Source organism: Felis catus, chromosome D4, assembly GCF_018350175.1.
Source record: "Felis catus isolate Fca126 chromosome D4, F.catus_Fca126_mat1.0, whole genome shotgun sequence".
NCBI classification, from domain to species: Eukaryota; Metazoa; Chordata; class Mammalia; order Carnivora; family Felidae; genus Felis; species Felis catus.
This window is the reverse complement of record NC_058380.1, coordinates 87,137,569-87,163,310: the sequence shown is the minus strand read 5'-3', so window position 1 is coordinate 87,163,310 and position 25,742 is coordinate 87,137,569. Positions and strand designations below refer to the sequence as shown.

The 25,742-nt window shown below is 51.0% G+C and overlaps 1 protein-coding gene across 2 annotated transcripts; it reads right to left on the bottom strand.

Moving 5' to 3' along the window:
- Positions 1–975: 975 nt before the first annotated feature.
- Positions 976–18,278, bottom strand: TBC1D13 (TBC1 domain family member 13). Of its 2 annotated transcripts, XM_003995951.6 has the most exons (12): positions 18,128–18,278; positions 17,091–17,164; positions 15,501–15,541; positions 14,873–14,934; positions 14,622–14,721; positions 13,772–13,854; positions 11,093–11,252; positions 7,762–7,972; positions 7,033–7,196; positions 5,004–5,164; positions 4,530–4,587; positions 976–3,665 (listed from the first exon to the last, which is right to left on the bottom strand). In XM_003995951.6, exons 1-12 carry the CDS (start codon positions 18,148–18,150, stop codon positions 3,600–3,602), a joined length of 1,203 nt encoding a protein of 400 aa, XP_003996000.1. In that variant the 5' UTR covers positions 18,151–18,278; the 3' UTR covers positions 976–3,599. The 2 variants fall into 2 exon arrangements, with proteins under 2 accessions (XP_003996000.1, XP_019672209.1); XM_019816650.3 differs by lacking the exons at positions 15,501–15,541; positions 18,128–18,278 and having other exon boundaries at positions 17,091–17,162.
- Between the last annotated feature and the right edge of the window lie 7,464 nt (positions 18,279–25,742).

The following is a 25,742-nucleotide window of genomic DNA, read 5'->3' as shown; positions in this document are numbered from 1 at the left end:
GGGGGGGGGCGGGGGGTGGTGGCACGTGTCACCTCTCCCCTGGCTCGCGACTGGCTGCCGCCGCCCGGCTCCGCCCCGCCCCGCCCCCTCCCAGAGCTGCCTCGAGGGAGAGCTCCCACTTAGCGCCTAGGAAGTGTCCGGCAGCTTCCACCGCGAAGTGACTTCATCTTCAAGAGAGGAAGCTCCTAGTTGGCAGAACAAGGAAACAGGGCCATGACCCCAGGTCTGCCTGACACCAAAACCTACCCTCCCAACCATTACACCGTAAGTCAGGAGTCCTAGGACACTGGCAAGTGTTTTAACAGCCCGGGACAGGACAAGGATGCAGGCGGCTGACGCTAACTGCTGGTTGGAACAGAAACTGGTGATTCCCGAGGGCAGTTTGGCAGTATGTATAAACGCCTTAAAAAGGTTCATACCTTTCAACCCACTTAGAGGACGGAGCTGGGGAAATGAATGGGGAGTGCAAGGAGTTTTAACAGGAAAACTTCCCCACAGTATTACTCGTAATGGAGGCTGGAATAAGCAAAATATAGGGGTTTCAGACATGTTTAGCATACTAGAATACTCTATAGCCCATGAATACATTTTAAAATCATACAGCAACTTGCTTACCACCTAACATGAGAGGGGAGAGGGTACACAAAACCATCAGAAAATGACAACAATGTAGCAAAGACAAACGTGCTCCCAGTGATGTCTCTAGATTGTGGTTATGAATTACTTCTTGAGGTTTTGTCAACCTCAAAAAGAACTTGCTGTGTCATCCACTGTGCAGTACCCCCTTCCCTGGCACCCCGCCTTTTCCTCAGCGACAAACTGCAGGTGGTTGAACTACAAGACTTGAACGGACTCTTCCAACAAGAGGTTCCTGGCCTTGTTCTCTGCCCACTTTCAAGAGCCTCTTGCTCCACCCCCACTCAGATTTCCCCTGAGGCCTCAAAGGTGTCAGCCCGTCACAGCACCAATGCCCAATGCAAAGAAGACATGATTTATTAAAGACAACTTGTCATCAACAGCATTGATTCAAGGAATAAAACAGATGAAAAAACAAAAGCAGACTTCCATTCTGACCCTGGAGTGAGACCTGCAGAATTCTTACAGCCCAATCTCTTAAGTGTCCAAAGTCCTGGGGGCAGCTCCCAACCAGGAAGCCCTGGGCATGCTGGCTCTCAAGGCACCTCCCTTGAGAATCTGGGGAGGGGAAATCACCAAGGGCCTGTCCCTTCCTCAGGCAGTATCCCACTGGGGAGCGCCGTGTAATCTGGACATGGTCCCTGTGCTCCCGATCCTCATCCCAAGGTCAAGGAAAGAGCACTGGACCTAACTCTGCCACTGAGGCAAATCAGACGCAGTGACTCAAGTAGTATGGCCCCAGGAGGGTAGGCGGGGGACAGGCAAGAGGGAATGCATCAGGTGTCCTGAGCAGGCTGCTGGGCCCCAGGCTGTGGCCCAAGCCTCAGGCTGTGAAGGGCTCAAAGTTGGGACTGAACCACCAGCTGACCAGTTCTGGGAAGAGGCTGAGCCAGGCTGGTGGGAAGCAGGGTCTCTGTGCCATGCTGGGGTCTTGTGGTCTGGAGACGACACCCACCCTGTTGTATCCCTTACACTCAGCTGCAGTACAGAGCTCAGAGCCCTCCCAGCCAGAACCTGCTGGAAAACCAGGAAGGTCCCACAGACAGGTGGAGAGGATGCTGACTCTGGCCTTGGAAGGTCAGGAAGACCTCCAACTGCTTGTATACTTTCCCAGCCCCACCCTTCATCCCCAAACCAAGCACTTGCCAGTCTGCAATAAATAACTAGGAGTCTGAATAAATACAGTAAAAAAAATCTCCCAAGTACTGTATGTTGGGAGGGGTGGCGGCAAAAAGGCAAGTGCATCAAGTCCCAGCAGCATCCAAGGTACAGCCTGGTACAGGAGCCACTTGGGGACAGCTCCTCCTGGGCCCCACAGCCGGGCCCGGGAAGGCAGCACAAAGTCCTGGCTGCCGGACTCGGGAAGGCTTTGGGGACAAAAGGGCCACTGCTGGCCAGTCTGAGGCGGAGGCCGCTTGCCGTATCGCCCAGCCTTCCAGATCCAAACCACCTGTCTCCTCACAGGAGGGCGGGCCTTGGTCAGAACGTGCCCACTCCTCCCACAGCCCCAAGGCAAGAGTAGCCAGCTGCTCCTGCTCCGAGTGTCCCTGCCCCAGATCCTGGGAACAGCCCAAGCAGGTGACCAGGGAAGGGCCAGCACCTCCTTCAGCCTGCCTGGGGGAGACATGGCTCTCGGGGCACCAAGAGGATCCAGGGCCTTTAAGCTCAGCTACACCTGGCCCAGGGAGACTCCCATTGGTCCCACTTGCCCTTTATGGGACTCACTGCCCTGGGCTAGGACCTGGGAGCCACAAGAATGACGACTCTTCTGAAACACTTGGATCCCAACCCCTGGTACACTATCGCTTTCAGGTCCTTTTCCTCTGGGAGAGAAGGGCCTTTTGGGGGAATCTCTGGAAGCCCCAGCTCTCCCTCTTCTCCTTCCTCCATCCCCTGGGCAGAAAGGAGGGTAAGGGGCCCAAAGCCTTGCGGGCCATCATTTCTCAGCAGCTTTTGGTTTCCAACATTTCTGTTGGGAGTCAATTCAGGACCCTGTGCTGAGGCACTGTGGACTCCCTCCCCGTCTGTGCGACCTGGGGGCCCAGGGCTGGGAATGTGAACAGGGTGCAAAGGCCAAGGTTGACCCCCAGGGATTTTGCTGAGCCAGACTCCTCATTCTGTTTCTGGGGTTCGTGGAGGGGAGGAGGGGGAAGAGCTGGGGATAAGGCACCCCAAGAGAGAAGGGCAGAGGAAGAACGACAGAGGGGCAGACAGAGCGAGAGTGAGTCACACACCCCCTCTGTGAAAGAGGCAGAGGGAGAAGGGGAGGAGAAAGAGCCCTCGAGGGACCAAAGACACCCCACCCCCGTCATATACACATGGACACACACACACACACACACACACACACCCCACACAAGAGCAGCAGACACCTGGGAGATGAAGAGACACACACACGCCCACCCAGGACTACAGACAGAAACACACACTCGCAGGGAGAGGGACAGAGAGTTTGACCTGGGCCTGGCAGCTTCTTAGCTCCTTCACAGTGTCACCTTCCCCATGGAGAAGCCTAAGCACCAACCCCCAGAAGAAGTGGTTTCTGGCTCATTTGCCAAGCACCTCCCGAGACCAGAGCCCAAAAGACCAGAGCAGGAGAACAGGAAGGGAGCAGCCGAGCAGAGGCAGGGAAGGACCCTTGCCGGCCCCCAGTGCCCCCAATGTGCCCCAGCCCCGGAAAACCACCCCATGAGCTCCAGCCTTGCTCGGCAGCCTGGGCAAAAGGTCCCCAGGATGAAGAGCAGGGAGAGAGCTAGGGCTGCATGGATAGGAAGGAACATGGCACAGTGTGCCCCCAGCGGGAGCGGCCGAGGGGGAGGGAGCCGGGTGAGGAGGCCTGGAGTGGGCCAATCCTGCAGTTTCCCCTCAGGCTGGCTGGGATCCCACAGGCTTCTGCGTGTCCCAGAAGCCAGGGCACAGGGGTCGGTGTCTTCTCTCCCAAACCTGGGCCTCTTGCCAGGAGGCTACTTGGAGTCTTGGAGTTCCTTGGCTTTCTGAAGGATCTGGCAGACATCTGTGATGGGGTAATCCTGGGCAGGGGAAAGGTCAACAACATGCCTCTTAAGTCAGCTCACCTTTCACCACTACATGCCCTTCCTTCCCACTGGGCCCTGTCACCATGCTGGGCCCCGGGCCGGAGGGACAGGGGCCACAGGCCAAAGACACCTGCGTGTGGCCCAAACCTTTGCTAACGCTACACCCGCTGCAGCACTAGCTTACCCGACCCAATCAGCACCGACCAGTGCCACAGCCCCTTCCTTAGGACTCGGGCCACCCTCCCTCCCCTCCCTCCTGCCATCGAATCCCAAGCACCGTTCATCCCGAGCCTGGTCGTGGACCAGATGCTGCTCATGCATTAGCTCAGTGGGTCACCTCATCAGTCTGGTGAGAAAGTTACTGTGACTGTGTCCATTTTACAGACCTGGTCAAATTACTGAAAACCAACCCCAGGCCAGGCACTGGAGACACTGAGGCCTGGAGAGGTGATCGCTTGGCTCGGGTCACATGACTACCACAGCAGAACAAAGATGTGGACCCAGAGCTGTTTACTCTTGAGCCTACGTTCTGAACCACTGCGCCCCAACCTCCTCCCCCAGGTCTCAGCGCTTTCACCAACAGGCACCACAATGTACCGGGCGCCGCCGGGCCCCGGGTAAGATGAACTCAGGTAGAACATTTGGGTCAGGGACGCCAAGTCATTCACTCAAGGCGACACCACTCAAGTGGCAGGACCAGAATTCAAACCCAGATCCTAACCCAGATCTGCCTCAGGAGTCTGGACTCTTCTGCCCTGTTCCCGACCCCAGCCTGAAACAGCGGCTGGCAGCGGTGGGTGCTTGGTATGTACCTGCCTCACGACCAGAGCCTGAGCGGGGCCCCCCGAACCCCATTACCTGCAGGAGCCGCATGTTTACGGTGAAGTCCCCTTCCAGCAGCTGCTCCCGGATCAGTCTAAGGAAAACAAGCAGAGGGGCGCCCGGGCGGCTCAGTTAAGCGACAGACTCTTGATTTCAGCTCAGGTCGTAATCTCACCGTTGGTGAGATCAGGCCCTGAGTCAGGCTCTGCGCTCACAGCACAGAGCCTGCTTGGGATTCTCCCTCTCTCCCTCTCTCTCTATTTCTCTCCCTCTCTCTGCCCCTCACCTGTCATGCACATACATGCTCGCTCTCGCTCTCAAAATAAATAAACTTTAAAAAAAAAAAAAAAGAACACAGCAGCAAAGCGCTAGAGCCCTGGGCCACCGAGCGCGGGCCCAGCAGGCCCCTTCCTGCTCCCGCCTTACCACCCGCAGTGTGACACCCGCCCAAGAAATCCAGAGGCACACTCCCCACGAGCAGCCCCGGCCCTCTGCTCGCGGTCTACTCACATGAGCATGGCACAGCACACCAGGAGGAGGAAGTCGAAGCGGTTGTCGTCGGCGAAGAGGGAGTCCCAGATACGGATGACGTCAGGCAGCAAGAACTCCTGGGACAGCAGCAGTGTCAGCCAGCGGAAGGCAAAGAACTGGGGCTTGATGTTCTGCTCTTGCTGGGGAGACAAGGCGTGGGCATGGCAGTCAGCCGCCGTGCAGTGTCATGTGGCCTATCAGACTGGCCGCGCGTCTGCGCCAGGCACGCTGGGGTGGGGGGGTGGGGGGGGGGGACGGCACTGGGACCGCCCAGAGAGCCGCGCTCGACCAGAGGGACGGCTGCTGTTGTGGCCGGCCGGTGCTGTCAGATCTTCGATTTTTCAAGAGGAGCCAGAAATCCGTGCTTTTATGTAAGCTCTCTAGATTTACAAATGGCTCAGATTCTTTTAAAATGCAGTATGGGGGCGCCTGGGTGGCTCAGTTGGTTGGGCGTCCGACTTCAGCTCAGGTCATGATCTCACAGTTCGTGAGTTCGAGCCCCGCGTCAGGCTCTGTGCTGACAGCTCGGAGCCTGGAGCCTGCTTCGGATTCTGTGTCTCCCTCTCTCTGCCCCAACCCACTTGCATTCTGTCTCTGTCTCTCTCAAAAATAAATAATAAAAAAAAAATTTTTTTTTTAAATGCAGTATGGATTATAACCCTGGATTTATGGACAGACTATTATGGGGCACTTATGATAAGCCCAGCCTTGTGCTTCACATGTGAAGTATATTATTTCATTTATTTACTTTCCATACAACACCTTGTAAGACAACTACTCCCCATAGAGATGAGCCGTCTGGTCAGCCAGTGAGTATTACTAACTGAAAAACTATGTTACAAAATAACAAAAACATAATCCCAAATCTGTTTAAAGGGATGTTTATATGTATTTTCTTGTTCACAAAATTGTTTTTATATAGTTTCTTTTCACAAAACTGTTTTCTGATAAATAGGGAATGACACTCCAAGAACTTTTTAGATCATTTTTAATTTTTAAAAATGAAGTTCAGGGGCGCCTGGGTGGTTCAGTCGGTTAAGCGTCCCACTTCGGCTCAGGTCATGATCTCATGGTTCGTGAGATCTCACGTCCCACATACAGCTCTGTGCTGATGGGTCAGAGCCTGAAGCCTGCTTCGGATTCTGTATCTCCCTCTCTCTCTGCCCCTCCCCCGCTCACATTCTGTCTCTCTCTCAAAAATAAACATTAAAAAAAAATTTTTTTTTTAAATGTTTTATTTATTTTTGAGACAGAGAGATAGAGCATGAATGGGGGAGGGTCAGAGAGAGAGGGAGACACAGAATCTGAAACAGGCTCCAGGCTCTGAGCTGTCAGCACAGAGCCCGACGCGGGGCTTGAACTCACGGACCGTGAGATCATGACCTGAGCCGAAGTTGGACGCTTAACCGACTGAGCCACCCAGGCGCCCCCCCCCCCCCAAAAAAAAAAAAATTTTTTTTTAAATGAAGTTCAGAGGCGCCTGGGTGGCTCAGTCAGTTGAGCGTCCCACTTTGACTCAGGTCATGATATCACGGTCCGTGGGTTCGAGTCCCACATCAGGCTCGCTGCTGTCAACACTGAGCCTGCTTCGGATCCTCTGTCTCCCTCTCTCTCTGCCCTCTCCCCCCCACTTGTGTTTTCCCTCTCAAAAATAAATGAACGTCTTAAAAATAAATAAATAAAAATAAAAATGAAGCTTGCACTTTGTTTCTCAGAGGACTGCTACCAAGCTAAAGTCATTCAGTCTACAGTGAACACACTGCATCATGCCTGGCCCACGACAGGCACCCTATCAACTTCCTCTTCGTGCCCAGCCTGCTAGGCTCCCACGTCGACTGCTGCCTCGGTCTCCCGGTCGGGCCCCAGCTTTCAGGCCAGCACTCCCCAGCGGAAGCAGCCACTCTCCATTCCCGGACTCAAGCCAGAACTTGCCCCTGGCCTGGGGTGCTGAGGAGGCCTGCTATCTGTGCCCCTTCCCGTCCGTCTGCCTTGGCCCCGTGGTCCTCACCAGTTTCAGGTAGAGTTCCATGTCTTTATCCTTCAAGGTGGAGTACACCTTTTCCATCTTGTAGGTGATGCCACACTGTGAGTCGTCCAGGCTCTTGATGAAGTTGTCCCGGATCTCGGCCATGAGGTTGGTGAAGCAGAAAAAGGTGTCCGCCTCGGCGTGCTCTGGCGATGGGTGGGGGAAGGGGGGGCAGCTGCAAGGGAACTGATGCCCTCCCGCCTCGCACCCCACCTCTCCCGTGCACGACGTCTCCCCCTTTGCCTCTGAGCTCCTCCGGGCCGCCCACCCTCCTGGTCCGGCCCGGGCCCTCCTCTATCCTTGACCACGCTCCGCCCCCAGACTAAGGACACCACGTCTTTCTTCTCACACGTTCGGGCAACACTGTGCATTTCACTTAGTAACTGATTACATGCTCTTCTGAGGACACTTTTCAAACCATTTACTTGAAGCCTTGTCATTCAGCTTCCGGAATGTACCGGTCATCTCCTTTATCAGAACTTCCGTTACCCGCGCTGAGAGCTCAACACACTCCCCACATCCTAGAAGGCCTGAACTGGAAAGGACCTCAGAGATGATCCAGGCTAACCTCTCACCTCTGACAGAGGGAAGAAGAGGCCCAGAGGTGGGGCGCGAGTCGCAGCGCCTCACGAGGCCCATTAGCCAGGCTTTCCTGGGCCCCTCTCTCTAGGGAGCCGCATGAGGGATGCGGGCAGCCAAGAGGCCTTTTACCTTTCCACTCGCTGTTGGGGTCGGTGGCAAAGGTATAGTAGAGGGGCCCCACGATCTCGTTCATGCCCTGCACGTAAGCGATGCCAGGATTGAGCTTGGCGTAGATGAACAGGATGCGCTCCACCACCTCCCAGTGGGCCTCGCAGCCGTTGGGCAGCACCTCATACTCGTTCAGGGAAGAGGGCGTGGAGTTCTTGTGTGGGGAGCACATCTGGGGAAAGAGGGGAGGAGCCGGTAAGGCGGCGACGGTAGAGATAACGCGTTCCCGCCAGAAATGTTTGCCGTTCAGGCAAGACTCAACTTCCAGCTTGTGGGGAATACACAGCACAGCGGAACGCATCCAACGCCACAGGGAGACACAGGCAGACAAACCCAGAATGTGGGGTATTCCACAAGGCAGCGGGGCCGAAGCCCAATTTATGGTGCTAAAAACCAGAACAGCGCTTACCTCTGAGGTGAGGGGTACTGACTGGGAAGGGGCGTGAAGGAACTTTCTGGATGATGGAAACATTCAGTGTCTTGACTGGGCGTATACGTAACTAAAAGTTCATCTAGTTGCGTACTTGAGATCTATCTGTGCGTTTTACTACATGTAAGTTATTCTTTACTTTTTATTTTTTATTTATTTTTTTTTTTAATTTTGTTTTCAACATTTATTTTTGGGACAGAGAGAGACAGAGCATGAACGGGGGAGGGGCAGAGAGAGAGGGAGACACAGAATTGGAAACAGGCTCCAGGCTCTGAGCCATCAGCCCAGAGCCTGACGTGGGGCTCGAACTCACGGACCACGAGATCGTGACCTGGCCGAAGTCGGACGCTCAACCGACTGCGCCACCCAGGCGCCCCTATTCTTTACTTTTTAAAAAACCTGTAAATGTGTCAAAAACAGACAACTGGCCAAGATCCTTCAAAAAGTCAAAGGCTGTGCGGGAGGGGGGGCGGAAGTGGAGGCCTCCCTGAGATCAAGAGACTAATGAAATATAACATCTCAATCCCACACATACACCTTAATGGGTCTCGGATGCAAAGTCAAATAACTAAAATATTCTTGGCACAACTGAGGACATCCGATCACGGGCTGGAAGTTGGGTGTTACTGTGGAATTATTGTTAATCTCCGTATGTGAGGATGGTGACAAAGGAGGGTGTTCTTCCCAGGAGACGCCCACAAGAGTACTCGCGGATGAAGGGTCGGGGCGTGTGCAACTTCCTCTCTCTACATATGATACACCCACAAATATGGCAGAACATTCACAGCTGTTGAATCCAGGTGGAAAGTATACAGTTGGGAATCGTACTCTTCTTTGAACTTTTGCGAACGTTTCACATTTTTCATTAAGAAAAAGCTGGGAGATAAACAGAAGAGGGATCCCTGCTGAAGAGGGATCCTCCTGCGACAGAGCAGAGGTCTCCAACAGCGGTGCTGGCAGGAGCCCCCAGGGGCGCCGCAAAGATCCAGGTGCCGGGGGTTCCCTGTGTGAGAAAGCTGCAGGCAAACGCAGGCAGGGCCAGCGTATGAAGCCATCCGGGAAGCACAGGATCCTGAAGACAAAGTCCCTCCCCCATCATACACACACGTGCAAACATATACACGTGTGTACATGTGCGCTCACACGCACACATCGCTAACATTCACTGACAGCTTTCCGTGGGCAAGACCGTGCTCTGCAAGCATTCCTCCATGAAGTCCTCTGAACAATCTAGAATACCTGCTCAGCATCATTTTGAAGACGAGGAAACTGAGGCTCAGAAATGTTAGGTCACTCGCCAAAGTCTCGCACTATGTGGTGACAGTAGGACTTGAGCCCAGACTGGCTGACTCCATAGCCTGCAGCCCAGGCCTCAGAGAAATGCCTTGCAGCCTTCCCAAAATCTGCAGAGCCGTGACCTCATTTCAACCTCCTGGTGATTCAAAAGCCAGCATGGTGGAAATGATCCTGCCCAGTTTACAGGGGAGAAGGTGGAGGCCCAGGAAGGTGAGGCTGGTGTTACTTCCCCCAAAGTCAAACAGATGTTCAACTTGAACTAAATGGCCCAACCGCAGGTCCCCAGGTCTAGGGATGCAGCTTCTGGTCAGGTTCTCTGCCACCAGGACCAGATCAAGACCTAAAATGGGGAAGAGCTCCGCTCTCAGACCCCAATTACTGCAGTGAAATGAGTGAAGCCAGGTCCGCACCTTGCCCTGTAGCCAGGACATCGGCGGCAAGTAGGGTCGCCCACGTGGCCAGCCAAGCATTCTGCACCCCCTGGCACATGTCACTCTGTCCCGGGCACACGGGCCCCTGGGATCAGCTGTTAACTGCCCGTGTCACCCCTGCAGCAGAAAATGGCTGCTATCCGAGAGACACAGAGATGTGATCAGCCATTCTACCTGAGGGAAGAAAGCTTCTGCAGTATTATATATCACGAGTCTGTTGGAGGTTACAGAGAAGGATTTTTCTACTGTTGGAGGACAATGAAAAGTTTTGAGGAAAAAGCGGGAGTTCCATGTACTCAAACACAGGTGTAAGTTCAGGAAGAAGGTAATATGCTTCATTTGGCTACAGGCTGCTTCTCAGAGTTACAGGAATCTGCTAGAAGACTGGGGTTCAAACGCTCCGTGTGACTTGGCCAGCATAAGTCCTAGCAATTCTAGCTCCTGATCTCTCAAGTCTACCCACATTTCATCCCGGCCCCCACCTGCCTGTGCCTGGACAGTGCGGCCGCCTCCCATCCTCCATTCCTGCCCTTCCAACACCCCCACGGCAACTGCCCACGGCAATCCTTCACAAGAGCAGACCGGAATCACGTCCCCGCATTGCTCAGAAGTCCCTAGGTGGCCTCACGGCCGCTGACCTTGCCAGCATCCTCTGGCGGTGCCCCCTCTTGCCTGGCTGGACTCTGCTATTCCCTGAACACACCACACTCACTCCTGCCTGAGGCCTCCACTATGCCCTTCTCCCCACCTGGAACACACTTTCCTGCTAATTCCTGGCCTCTTAGCTGAAATGTCACCTCCTCAGGGAAGTCTTCCGGGACACCAAAGCCAGGTCAACTCCTCACTGCCTCACTGCTCCCACACGTTCTCATCAGCGTGTAATCGCTTTTTCAAGAGCCATCTCCCCTGCTGCTCCTTCAGCACACGGGAGGACCCTCCCCCGGCCCCCCACACCCCCAGACTTTGATAGCTGACTTGCAGAAGAGCCCCAGAGGTGGACCTGGCAGGACCAAGGTCGCTTTGGGTAGCTGTCAGGGCAGATGGCCGGTGGCCAGTGCTCCGAGGGAAGCAGGAAGGAAAAGGCTGTCACGGGGCGTCCCTGGGGCATCCCTGGGGCCCCCGGGCTGGCTCTCACATTTGTGACTCCGCTCCGGTTCCGGGCCACTGTCTGCGATTTCAGCGTCGTCTGTTCCACCCGTTTACGAAGGGTCTCAAACTCATTCTGGGGGTCGAGGATAAGGAGGCAGGGGTACTCGGTGGCTCTCTGGAAGAAAGATATATCTGGGCACAACCTCCTGTCAAGAGGGAACAGGAGAGAGCACTGTTACTCAGGATGAAAGTTTGGAGCATTTCATCAGCACTCTGTTGCGAGGTGCTCCACTATTACAAAAGGCATTTTTTGTGTTTTTAAAAAATTAGTAACATTTGGGGCGCCCAGGTGGCTCAGGTGGTTAAGCATCCGACTTCGGCTCAGCTCAGGTCATGATCTCACCATTGGTGAGTTCGAGCCCTGCATCGGGCTCTCTGCTGTCAGAGCAAAGCCCACTTTAGATTCTCTGTCTTCCTCTCTCTCTGCCCCTCCCCTGCCCTCTCTCTCTCTCTCAAGAATAAAAAAATAAATTTTAAAAAACTAGTAACATTTTTGGGGGAGGGGGAGACATAGAAAGCAAGCAGGGGAGGTGTAGAGAGAGAGAGAGGGAGGCAGAGAATCTAAAGCAGGCTCCACACCATCAGCACAGAGCCCAGTGCAGGGCTTGAACTCATGAACTGCAAGATCATGACCTGAGCCAAAACCAAGAATCGAACACAACTGACTGAGCCACCCACACGCCCCTGTAACATTTTACTTTTAAGAATTTAGTTGTTGTTGTTGTTGTTGTTTTTTTTTTAACATTTATTCATTTTTGAGACAGAGAGAAACAGAGTGCAACCGGGGGAGGGACAGAGAGAGAGGGAGACACAGAATCCGAAGCAGGTTCCAGGCTCTGAGCCATCAGCACAGAGCCCGACGTGGGGCTTGAACCCACAAACCACGAGATCACGACCTGACCCAAAACCAAGAGTCAGATGTTTAACTGACTGAGCCATCCACGTGTCCAATATACCCACATTCTGATTTGTATTTCCATATAGGTACACACACATATAAAATTTTTAAGTGCCCTTATGGTCTTATAATCCAACTCTCCTCTTTAACCACAACCATCTTTCCATGTCAAAAATATTTATCTAAAAAAAAATTATCTAATACATATAGGGTGTTTAGTGTAGTGTGGTTTAAAATGGTTATGTTGATAAACTAACTTAAATAAAATGGTTATGCTGCACGTTGTGTAACAGGATAGTATACAGCTGACACAGGAAGATGTCCAGGACAGAGGGAGAAGAAAACTCAAGGTGGGAGACAGTCTCTACGATGCAATCACATAGGTTTGGTTTGGTTTCGTTTCCAGTTTTACTGAGATATAATGGACCCACATCGCTGCGTCACTTCAACAGGTAAAGTTTTTCTCGTGCACGTTACTTCAGCACAGGCACGCTTTCCAGACTTCTTACACCCAGCACGTTGCAAACTTGCCCCCCCAAAAACACTGAATGACATGCTACAATCGCTACCAGTGTGAGACAGAACCTGTTTCTCTAGAACCGGGTTCGAGACATGGTTCTTGACGCAAACTGTTAAGACACCTCGTGCACAGAGGCCGCCCCAACTCCACCCTGAGAATGCAGGAGGCGAGACCTTCTTTTGCATCCTGGCTGAGCCACGCGGGGCTGGGTGTCCACCTGAGGCCATCTGAAGATGGGGCCGGACAAGCTGAGCACGGACAGAGGAGCAGCGCCCAGGGCCACGAGGGCCCGGAAACACGGCCGGCACCCGGTGAAAGTGGAACTGAAACCCGGCAAACCGACCGCAGATCTCCAGCTCCAACACTCAGCCCCACTGCAGGGAGGCCTCCCTTCCAGCTCCTCACACAGCCTTGTGGGAGATCCCACCCACTGCCAGACTTGCCAACCCCACAGGAAGCAGGAGCGTGTTTCCACGTCTCTCTGCCAAGCGGAAAAGCACGCCCAGGCACACACTGAGGCTCACAAGTTTTCAAAAACCACTCATCTGATCCTGTCACTCCTATGCTCAAAACCTCTGCATAACTGCCCCATGCCCTTGGGATCAAGTCCAAGGTCCAACCCCCGCCTCCTTCCAGTGTGGCTTCCACCACTGCTCCTCGAACGTGCCTCCATGCGCTTTCAGGGCCTTCCCGCAGGCAGCTCCCCACCACCACGGTCTTTCCCTCCCTCTTCCCCCAAGGCCTCTCACTCCTGAGACCTCAGCCGAGGCCTCCCCCCCCAACCCTTAAAGCACCCTGAACTCTTCCCTCAGGGCACTGACCACAAATGCTAATTACACGGAAGACCCATCTTGCTGAAGGACTATCTAACCATCCTCCCCACCGGGTTCTAAGCTCCTTAAGAAGGGGACCACGTCTGTCAATTCCATGCTCAACCCTGAGCTCGGCACTGAGCTCGCCATAGAGTGGGATCTCAGTATCTGTCGCAGGAAGGATCCGATGAACCCATAAACACCTGCAGCATGACAGAAACTAAGGCAGGGAGAAAGGAGAGCCAGGCACTCGACTCGGTCACTGGCCCCGTTCATAGGCCGACATCACTGGGGCTTGGACCCACCTACCAGACCAGCCTCCAGCCGTTCCTCAAACACCCGCCTGTGGGCGTGGGCTGCAAAGGGAAAGGACAGGACTGGGAAACCCCCCAGAAGTCCCACGGGCCAGCTCCTGACCCCCAGTGCCCTGCTTACCGGACGTCTTTGTCGATTTGCAGCAGCACCTCGTTGTCCTTGAAGTATGTGTTCCAGCGGCTGTCGGGGTTGGGGTTGAGTGGCTGAGGGGAGAGGATGAGCTGCTCTGTCCCAGGTCCAGCCAGGGCCCCAGGGGGCAGATTCCAGTCTGGGGGGGGCCTGAGCAGAGGCCCAGCGGGGGCTCTGAGACAGCCTGTGAGCTACTTGGGGAGCCTCCGACATCACGTTCTGCTCTGAGGACACCCCTGCTGGGCAGGGACCACCCTTTCTGTCTCAAATGCCACATATACCAGGTGCTCACTAAATGCTTGTTGAATGAACGCATGTTGTATTATCAGGTCTCTTCGAATCTAATTCACCTTGCTCGGAATCGTCAAGTCTAAACGTTGGAGGACGGGCCTGGGTCCATCCATCTCCACTTTCTGCACAAGGGGAGGGGCTCGGTATCTGAGGAGAGCATGAGGCTCCCTCCAGGCCACAGAAAGACCATTTATTCTCACTCCTGCCCTGCTCTCTCTTCAATTATAAAATCACAGAAATTTCCCCAGGGAACAGAGGCGAGGAGGAAAGGAGACACAGCACACACAGAGGACTTGGCTCAGTTCTACACACACACTAAGACCCCAATTCATGGCCTACGTTCCTGACCAGGCCCAGCGCCTGGGAAGGAGAAGGGAGAGACGACGGCCTCCAGGGGCTGAGCGGCCCAACACAGAGAGGAGGTACTGGATGGTCCAGAGGGGACCCAGACTGGCCACATCCGTCCTCTGGGGCAGACGGAACTTCTGGCTCCAAAGCCTGCATCCCTCCCTACTCTGTAGCCTTGGCCCCTGCTGAGACCCTTACTCACATGGTCCTCAAAGGTCACATCCTCCCTGGACACACCCATGTTGGCCTTGGCAATGCCAGGTTGGATAATCATTTCCCTCAGGAACTGAGAATACAGCTCCCTGCAGGAGACAAGGGGAAAGAGGATGATCCCAAGGGTCTCGTCCAGGGAGCCTGGACCAGAGAAGCAGCAACAGGAGGCAAGGCAGGCCCAGCACCACCTGCTGTCTGATAGGAAGGCCCTCCCGTCACCCCCCTTTCTCGTGGTCTCACCTCTGCTTGGCCAGAATGGAGGTCCATGAGGCTCTCTCCAAGGGGAGGTAGTTCAAGAGAATCTGCACAGAGGGAGAGGAACAAAGCTCTGTCGACTCCTGGGCCCAACCCCAGACAGTAGGTGGAGGCCGACAGGCCTCAAGGAAAATGTCTAATAAAGGCCAGAAGACCAGAAGGGCTGAAACCCACGCGTGCAGGTGTGGGCTGGGGGTAGCCTCCCCTTTCCTCTCCACTTTATCCCAAACCCACCCTTTCCTCTGCTTGTCCTCACAGAGACCCTCGCAAAGGATAAGGAAACCTGGAGCTCAAGAGGCTGGAAACCAAGACATTGGGTTTCTGCTCCCACCTCGGCTAATAGCTTTGGGCAAAGCGTGGCCTCTTTCTGTCCCTCTACTGCCCTGTGCGGACCAGGAAGCAGAGAGCTTCACTGCCACTACTACGTGTTCCTGCCCCAAGGGAATCCTGGAGGGGATGCCAAGAGGAAAAGAAACCCAGAACTTCCCAGAAAAGTCTCCTCGGACAAGCAAGGAAAGGCGCAGAAGAAGGGGAAGGGGCCAGGGCGGGGGCAGGCCATGCAGGAACCCAAGGACATTTGGCAGAGCAGGCACCCCACCCCAGGCACACCCACCTTCCAGCAGAGGCACCGAAGTCCGCCCTCACAGGGGATGCCTGTGGACACAGCAGGCAAGAGTCACGCCCCAGGCCAGAGCCCCCAGACCCCCCCGGCCCTCCACCTCAGAGCCAGTGGGCAAGGAATGGAGCGCGCGAAGTACTTCCTCAAGAATCATCTGCTGTCAGAAAAATCATTGGACTACAGGCTAATCCTGTGTATTTCTCTCCATGACCCCTGCCCCCACCCCAGAGCTCCCTCTGTGGGGAATGTTCTTTTGAGGATAACGCCTTCTCATCCTTGGTATTTCTTCCTCAGAGCAGCACTTACCCACCACCACCATCTCTGCCCAGTCGGAGTCAGGTCTCTCATTATAAACGATAATGGCTCCGTGAACTGTCCTTCATAGCATCCAGCCCAGTTGGGACTGTATAACATGGTTTGCGGATTTATTTAACCTCTGTAACACCGACAGCTGGGTGAGCCCCCGAAAGAGAAGAACCAAATCTGCCTCATATTCCCAGCCCCTAGCGTGGGGCACAGCACACAGCAGGGACACTGTAAATATTTGCGGAATATAAACTAAGCTATAAATGCTAAGCACTCTGTGCCTTATGGACATTACTTCACTTGACCCTCATTACAACCCTAGTAAGTAGAGAAGATTAGCACTCTCATCCTCACCTTCCAGATAAAGAAACCTATCCGTAATGACAGAGCAATCGGGGACTCCAACACAGGTCTGTCCGTCTTAACTCTACAGCCCAAACTCAACGCACAATGGCTTCCCCGAGGCCTGGTAGATTCTTCAGCTCAGTACACACCCCATGACCCCTCAAGATCTTCAGGGTTTAAATATCACTCTTGAACAAAAGGCAAACGTCTCCTGCGATACTGTCAGGAGCCTCACTGAAGCAGCTGCTGCTACGGCACCCCTAATACCGTGAGTGGGAGCTGATGCCCACCTCCCTCAGAATCTGCATGGGGACAAGAAAAGCAACTACAAGAACTCCTTGCTGACCAAGTCACAAGGGCAGAGCAGTAACAAGAATCCACACAGAACACCTTAGGATATTTTAAAAGATAAGCAAAAATCTCTGTGCTGGAAGGTTAACCATGCCAGGGAGGGCAAAGTCAAACACTGCTGGGGTTCAGCTCCTTAAAGTCAGGGTCTCAAGGCTAGCATTTTACCGTTAACCAAAGTTCACCATTGCCTGAGTCAGCTGTAATCTCCAAGCCTGGGAGAGAATCAGGAACTGCTCTGCAGCTAACCAAATTCTACAACACAGGAAGTTTGCTGAGGAGTGAGGCAGACCCCGAAGCGGCTCGAGTCTCTTCCCCGCTCCAGGCTCCCGAATTCGATCCTCTCCAGTAACCCTCAGCCAGCAGCAAGCACCGCTTACACCCCAGGAAGCATCCTAAGGCCGAGGCTTGCTCTTGGCGGTCAGGGCAGTCAGGGATGGCTGAGAGTCCCAGCATCAGCAGAAGGCCCCACGAGGCAGGCTGGCCGCCCTAGAACTGACCAGGTGTGGCCCTGGGCACCTTCCCCTCTATCCTAACCACAATGCTGCTCTAAGGAAACCCTGAACGTGGAGAGCTGCTGCTTACCACTAAAACTGAGTTCCCGAAGCTTTTCCAAAGCGATCGTGGGCTCCTTCAGGACATCCTGGAAATCTGCAATCCTAGAAGTCGGACAGGAAGGCAAATGAAGCACATCCAAACCCCAGAGTGACAGACTTAGTGATCACTTCTGAAGCCCAGAGCTCTCATATCACCGGTCTTCAACCAGTTCCTCCCACCCCTTCAGGACATAAAGACAGCAAAGCTCAACCTAGGTCCTGGCCAAAGGCACCTTAGGGGAACTACAGAATTACAGATCACTTCTTCCTCCAAACCCAGGGACACAGAGATATTCCTCTAGAGGTTCTCAAGCAAACACCATGAAATTAGACACATTTCTAACATTTAGTGAGCTGGCATTTATTGGGCACTTCCTGCTGGCCAGGCCCAGCCCATAGTGCCACTAGGAACCAGGAGTAATGTGATCCCTAGACAACGGACCTATGTAACCTGCACGCAGCTCCCCAGGCTCAAAAATACAACCATCAGAAGACCTCTGGGCTAGACAGTAGGCAAGGACAAAAGGTTTAAAGAACAAGCGAGTCCTGGAGAAAAACTGAAGACTTAACAAAATTTGGCCAGTGCTGTGGGATTGAGCCTGAGGGAAGGAAGACTGGAGAATCCAGGTTCTCCAGCATTCCGTGTAAAAACCAGGCGAGGGGAACAGGGAGCATTTGGAGGGGACGGTACTGGGGCAGAGGATTAACAAGGGGGACAAAAACGGTGGGGAGGGGATGGGGAGCTGGAGAACGGGGCATCGAGGCCCTGGATGAGGAAGACACCAGGGGAAGGGGGAAACCCGGGGTCCAGGATGAGGGAGAGACATGGGGTGACACCGGGGAGCAGAAGAGGTGCCTCCGCTCCGGGCACCCTCAGGCCCACAAGCAATGAGGTTGGAAAGTGGGCGCCCGAGACCCGCTACACTGGGCTCCCGCTTCCTGGCCGCACCTGCGTCCCGCCCTGCAAGGCAGAGGGGGCGGCCTGGCCAGGAGTGGTCCGCCTGGGTCGGCCCCGGTGGCCCTTACCTGCTCTTGTGCAGACTCGACATGGTGTTGACTTCCGGATCCCCCCTTTGCCCTCGCCGCCGCCGCCGCCGCCGCCCCCTAGGGACGCGGGGCTCTCTGCAAAGGCCTCCGGCCGGAAACGAAGCCGCGAATGCGCGCGTTCCGTTTCGCCCCGCCCCACCCGCTCGGCCCGGCTCCGCCCCACTCACGTGCCGCCCCTCCCCGCCACTGCCGAGGCGGGGCCACGGGGACGCCGGGAGCGCGGCCCCGCCCCCGTCTCCACCCGGCCCACGCGCGCACGAGACTGAGGACGAGCCTCTGCCCAGGTACACCGTTCCCTGTGTCTACTCTTTGCACTTCCCTGGGCTTCAGTTTATATCTATGCAGTTTACCTGTCACCTTGACCTCTTCCTTACCCGTTCCTCGACGGCAATAAACTGTTACGTCATTGTTTCAAGAATGTGGACCTTCCCAGCTCAACTATACAGGCCTCCCGGCGGGTCTTTTCATTACCAAATCCTCGACGCCTATGACAGCAGCGCCCGCACCAAACAGATGGCTCAGTGACTACGGTTCAGTAACTATCAGATGGAAGAGCCGGACTACAGTTCAGTGTTTCCTTGGCTTTTGGAGTTGACACACATGAAATTTACTTTATGAGAACAATAGAAAAAGAAAGCCAAGGTTTCAGGATCCTTCTTAAGAGATGGTTGGCAGCCTTACAATGATTTTTTCTACATACTTGTGTGCACAAGTGCATAATTATCCTTATCTTTTAATTTATCCACTGATGGGTGAAAACTTTGTCATTGGACTGGAAAGCCTCAAAACCTCCCCTTCCGCCCTCAAGACTTGTCTGTTGCATGAAGTAGGGACACAGGTATCTGTTCCTGTATTCCCTAATCCCATGATTTCTGCTCCCACTGCGTGTTAGGTACTGAGCTGTTTTTGTAGAATACCAAGGTTACATTCTTGTATGAAATACGAGAAATAAATAAATGCTCTCTTAATGGCACAATAGGAAAGGAATATTTTTCCAGATAAAAAGAATATCAGTCAGCTCTTTAAAATGTTGGTTAGGAGACAGGGAAAAATGCAAATGATATGTTAGGAAAAACACATTTGGGGCGCCTGGGTGGCTCAGTCGGTTAAGCGGCCGACTTCGGCTCAGGTCATGATCTCACGGTCCCTGAGTTCGAGCCCCGCGTCGGGCTCTGTGCTGACAGCTCGGAGCCTGGAGCCTGTTTCGGATTCTGTGTCTCCCTCTCTCTGACCCTCCCCCGTTCATGCTCTGTCTCTGTCTCAAAAAAAAAAAAAAAAAAAAAAACATTTGACTTATCATTTGAAAAAAAAAAGTTCTATTCTTTTTTTTTTAAACATCTCTTCACCTTTGAGAGACAGAGAGAGCGCGAGTCAAGGAGGGGTAGAGAGAGAATCTGAAGCAGGCTCCAGGCTCTGAGCTGTTAGCACAGAGCCAGAGCCCGACACCGGGCTCGAACCCACTAACTGTGAAATCATGACCTGAGCTAAAGTCAGATGCTTAACCAACTAAGTCACCTAGACACCCCTAAAGTTCTATTTCTATCTCACATCTGACAGAAAAATAAATTGTAGATTAATTAAAGCGCTTCAATAAGAAAATCTATGGGACTAGAAGAAATATATTTAAAAATTTTTAGGGGCACCTGGATGGCTCAGTCGGTTGGGCATCCAACTTCAGCTCAGGTCATGATCTCACGGTTCCTGAGTTCGAGCCCCGTGTCAGGCTTTGTGCTGACAGCTTGGAACCTGGAGACTGTTTCTGACTCTGTGTCTCCCTCTCTCTCTGCCCCTCCCCTGTTCACACTCTGTCTCTCATTCTCTTTGAAAATAAATAAACATTTTAAAAATTTTTAATGAAAAATAAATATTTTTATAATCTTGGAGAAGGAAAATACAAGGCCCAGAAGCCATGAAAGATAAGACAGATACATAATTACTTAAATTTTAAAATCCCTATATGGCAAAGTAAAAGGCAAGCATCAATAGGGGAAAACATATATACCCTCTGTGATAAAAGGCTAATCTTTCTAACATATACAGAGTTCTTAAACCAACAAGAAAAAACACCCCCCCTTGGAAAGGAAGTAGGCATTCATTCATTTGAGAAATTTATTGAGTGCCTACAATGTGCCAGTGTTTTCTAGTATTCGGAATTTAGACATGGACAAAACAGACAAAAAAAAATCCCTGTCCTTAGGGTGCCTGGGTGGCTCAGTCAGTTAAGCATCTGACTCTTGATTTCAGCTCAGGTCACCATCTCACAATTCGTGAGTTTGAGCCCAGAGTCAGGCTCTGCACTGGCAACTCAGAGCCTACTTTGGGGATTCTCTGTCTCTCTGTCTCTCTCTCTGTCTCTCTCTCTCTCTCTCTCTCTCAAAATAAATAAACTTAAAAACTCTCTGCTCTTGAAGCAGTGACATTTTAGTGAGACAGACACTTAAATAAGTAAATAAATAAGACAAATAAGTCAGATGGTGAACAGTCCCTGAAAAGAAAAATAAAGCAGAGATGGGTAGTGGAGGGGTGTTGCAATTTTAAATAGTGGAGTCTGGAAAGCTGCTCTTAGGTAACATCTAAAAAAATATATGTGGGGTGCCTGGGGGGCTCATCTGTTAAGTATCAAACTTCGGCTCAGGTCATGATCTCTCGGTCCATGAGTTCTAGCCCTGTGTCAGGCTCTATGCCGACAGCTCAGAGCCTGGAGCCTGCTTTATCTCCTTCTCTCTCTGCCCCTCCCTCCCCCCCAAAAGTAAATAAACATTAAAAAAATATATAAATAAATACAAATAAACTAACATCTGAAGGAGGTAAGACAGTAAAGCTCATAAGCAGGCACTTCAAAGAAGAAATAACAATGTTTCACCAAAGCCTGAAATGCCATTAAATTGGGCTTATGCTCAGATGAGTATGATTTTGAACAACCATATTGCCTCTTGGGTGGGTAAAAGTAATCAGCATTTATTGTGCCCGCCATCACTAGGATGTGGAAAAACAGGCCTCTCTCAAACAGCTTTAAAGTGAGTTAAATTGGTACAGCTCTTTCCCAGAGCACTTTGACAAGTACTAATGCAATTGGTCTTAATTTGTACTTTTTTAAACTTTTTATATTGAAATACTATAGGTTCGCAGGAAGCTACAGAGATAGTACAGAGAGATCCTTTGTATTCCTCACTCAGTTTCCCCACGGGTTTCATTTTTATACAATTTTACCAGCTTTGAGACATATTTGATGTTCCATAGGCTGCCCATATTTCAAGTGCTCCCTTTGGGGCGCCTGCGTGGTGGTTCTGTCGGTTAAGCGTCTGACTTTGGCTCAGGTCGTGATCTCACGGTTTGTGAGTTCAAGTCCCGTGTCGGGCTCTGTGTTGACAGCTCGGAGCCTGGAGCCTGCTTCAGATTCTGTGTCTCCCTCTCTCTCTCTGCCCCTCCCCTCCCGCCTCTCTCTCTCTCTCTCTCTCTCTCTCTCTCTCTCTTTCTCTTTCTCTCTCAAAAATAAATAAACATTAAAAAAAAATTTCAAGTGCTCCCTTATGTAAGTTTAGACATATATGTGTGTGTGTGTGTGTGTGTGTATATATATATATATATATATATATATATATATACACACACACACACACATATAAATAATTGTGAAACTATCACCACAATTAAAATAATAACAAGCATATCCTTAAAATAATAACAAGCATATCCTTAAAATAATAAGCATATCTGGGGCACCTGGGTGGCTCAGTCGGTTGGGCGGCCGACTTCGGCTCAGGTCAAGATCTCGCGTCCCTGAGTTCGAGCCCCGCGTCAGGCTCTGTGCTGACCGCTCAGAGCCTGGAGCCTGTTTCAGATTCTGTGTCTCCCTCTCTCTGACCCTCCCCCTTTCATGGTCTGTCTCTCTCTGTCTCAAAAATAAATAAACGTTAAAAAAAATTAAAAAAAAATAATAACAAGCATATCCTTAAAATAATAACAAGCATATCCTTAAAATAATAAGCATATCCTTCGCCCTCAAAAGATTCTTCCTGCCCTTCTGTATCTTCTCCCTTCTTCCTCTTTTGGTACACTCTACCCTCCCCCCACCCCCAACCCAGGCAACCACTGATCTGCTTTCTGTCACTATAAATTAGTTTGCACTTTCTAGAATTGTATATAAAAGGAAGCATATACTGTGTACTCATTTTTATCTGACTCCTGTCACTCAGCATAATTATTTTGAGATTCGTGCCTATTGTAGCCTGTATCAGCACTCAATTGCTTTTTTTTTTAAGTTTATTCATTAATTTTTAAATGTTTTTTAAAATTTTATATATTTATTTTGAGACACAGAGAGAGAGAGAGAGTGAGTGAGCAGGGGAGGGGCAGAGAGGGAGAGAGAGAATCCCAAGCAGGTTCCACGCTGTCAGCATAGAGCCAGATGAGGGCCTTGAAGTCACGAACCATCAGATCATGACCTAAGCCGAAATCAAGAGTCAGACACTTACCAACTGAGCTACCCAGGCACCCTATCACTTGATTCCTTTTTATTGCTTTGTAGATTCCACTATATGACTACATCATAGTTTTTTTTTAATGTTTTATTTTTGAGAAAGGGAGAGAGAGCATGAGAGGGGGAGGGGCACAGAGAAGCGGGGTGCAGAGAGAGAAGGGAACAAAAGATCCGAAGCAGGCTCTATACTGGCAGCAGTGAGCCTGATGTGGGGCTCGAACTCACAAACCATGAGATCGTGACCTGAGCCAAAGTCAAACGCTCAACCAACTGAGCCACCTAAGCGCCCTGTGAATACACTATAGTTTACCCATTTCCTGTCGATGAGCATTTGGGTTGTCTCGATTTTTTGCCATTACAACTAAAGCTACTATGAACACTCATGTACAAGTCTTTATAAGGATATATGCTTTCAAAATGAAGTGCTGGGACCTCATCAAGATAAAAAGCTTCTGCACAGCAGAGGAAACAATGAAACTAAGAGGCAACAGACAGAAAGGGAGAAGATATTTGCAAATAACATATCAGATAAGGGGTTAGTTTCAAAAATCTATATGGAATTTACCAAACTCAACACCCAAAACACAAATAATCCAGTGGAGAAATGGGCAGAAGACATGAATAGATGCTTTTCCAAAGAAGACACCCAGATGGTAAACAGATACATGAAAAGATGCTCAAAATCGCTCATCATCAGGGGAATGCAAATGAAAATCACACTGAGATACCACCTCACACCAGTCAGAATGGCCAAAATTAAAAACTCAGGAAACAGTAGATGTTGGCAAGGATGTGGAGAAACAGGAACCCTCTTGCACTGTTGGTGGAAATGCAAACTGGTGCAGCCGCTCTGGAAAACAGTGTGGAGGTTCCTCAAAAAATTAAAAATAGAACTACCCTACAACTCAGCAATAGCACTACTGGGAATTTATCCAAAGCGTACAGGAGTGCTGATTCATAGGGACACATGTACCCCCAATACGTATAGCAGTTCTATCAACAATAGTCAAATTATGGAAAGAGCCCAAATGTCCATCAACTAATGAACAGATAAAGAAGATGTGGTTTATATATACAATGGAATACTACTCGGCCAAGAAAAAGAATGAAATCTTGCCATTTACTACAACATGGATGGAACTGGCGGGTATTGTACTAAGTGAAATAAGTCAGAGAAAGACAAAAATCGTATCATTTCACTCATACGTGAAATTTGAGAAACTTAACAGAAGACCATAGAGGAAGGGAAGGAAAAATAAGTTACAGAGAGGGAGGCAAACCACAAGAGACTTAAAAAAAATTTTTTTAGGGGCGCCTGGGTGGCCCATTTGGTTAAGCATTTGACTTTGGCTCAGGTCATGATCTCGCAATCCATGGGTTCGAGCCCCGTATTGGGCTCTGTGCTGACAGGTCAGAGTCTGGAGACTGCTTTGGATTCTGTGTCTCCCTCTCTGTCTGCCCCTCCCCTGCTTGCACTTTATCTGTCTCTCTCTCTCAAAAATAAATAAATATTAAGTGTTTCCCTCTCTCTGCCCCTCTCCTGTTGCACAGTGTCTCTCTCAAAAATAAATACATATTAATTTTTTTTAATATTTATTTTTGAGAGAGACAGACACAAGTGGGAGAGGGGCAGAGAGAGACACACACAGAATCTGCAGCAGGCTCCAGGCTCTATCAGCACAGAGCCTCATGCAGGACTCAAACCTACAAACCATGGGATCATGACCTGAGCCGAAGTCAGACACTTAACCAACTGAGCCACCCAGGTGCCCCAAGAGTCTTAACTCCAGAGAACAAACTGAGGGTTGATGGGGGTGAGAGAAATAGGTGATGGGCCTTGAGGAGGGAACTTGTTGGGAATAGCACAGGGTGTTGTAAGTGATGAATCATGGGAATCTACTCCTGAAGCCAAGCCTATACTGTATGTTAGCTAACTTAATAAACTTAAAAAAAATAGGACATATGCTTTCTTTTTTCTTGGAATGGAATGGCTAGATGAATTTTTAAGAAATTGCCAAACCATTTTCCAACATGGTTGTGTCGTTTTATACCCACACCAGCAGTGTATGAGGGTCCCTGTTGCACCACATGCTCACCAACACTTAGTATGGTCAGTCTTTTTAATTTTGACATCCTAGTAGGTGGGTAGTGGTATCTTATTGTAATTTTTAAAAAGTTTTTTGACAGAGAGTGAATCGGGGAGGTTCAGACAGAGAGAGAAACAGAATCTGAAGCAGGCTCCAGGCTCTGAGCTGTCAGCACAGAGCCCAGTGCAGGGCTTGAACCCACGAACTGTGAGATCATGACCTGAGCCAAAGTCGGACACTTAACTGGCTGAGCCACCCAGGCGCCCCAGATCTTATTGTATTTCACTGTGCCTTTCCTTGAGGACTAATGATGTTGAGTATCTTCTCATGTGTTTGCCATTCATACACGTTCTTTGGAAAAGTTATCCGTTCAAATCTATTGCCCATTTTTTATTGAATCGCCTGCTTTCTCACTGAAATTGAGTTTTGAGAATATTTTCAGGAACTCCTTTCATCTTGCAAAACTGAAACTGTATACTCCCTACACAACTCATTCTCTCCTTCCTCCCCTCCCCCCTGCCCCTGGTAACCCCCATTCTACTCTCTGTCTTATGAATTTGACCACTCTAGATACCTCGTGTAAGTGGAATCATATAGTATTTATCTTTTTGTGACTGCTTTATTTCACTTAGCGTGCTGTCTTTGATGTTCATCCACATTGCTGCATGAGGTAGACTGTCCTTCCTTTCTAAGGCTGAATACTATTCCATTGTATGTATGTGCCACATTTTGTTTATCCGTCCATCTGCCACAACATGGGTTGCTTCTACTTTTTGGCTATTGCAAATAATGCTACCATGAATGTGGGTGTACAAATATCTCTTCAAGACTCTGTTTTCAATGCTTTGGGGCAGATACCTAGAAGTTGAGTTCCTGGGCCATATGTAGAATTACCATTGTATTTTTCTTTATTATTTTTAAAGATCTTGTTTTTTTTAAGTAATCTCTACACCCAACTTGGGGTTTGAACTCACAACTCAGATATAAAGAGAGTCACATGCTCTTTGGACTGAACCAGCTATGTGCC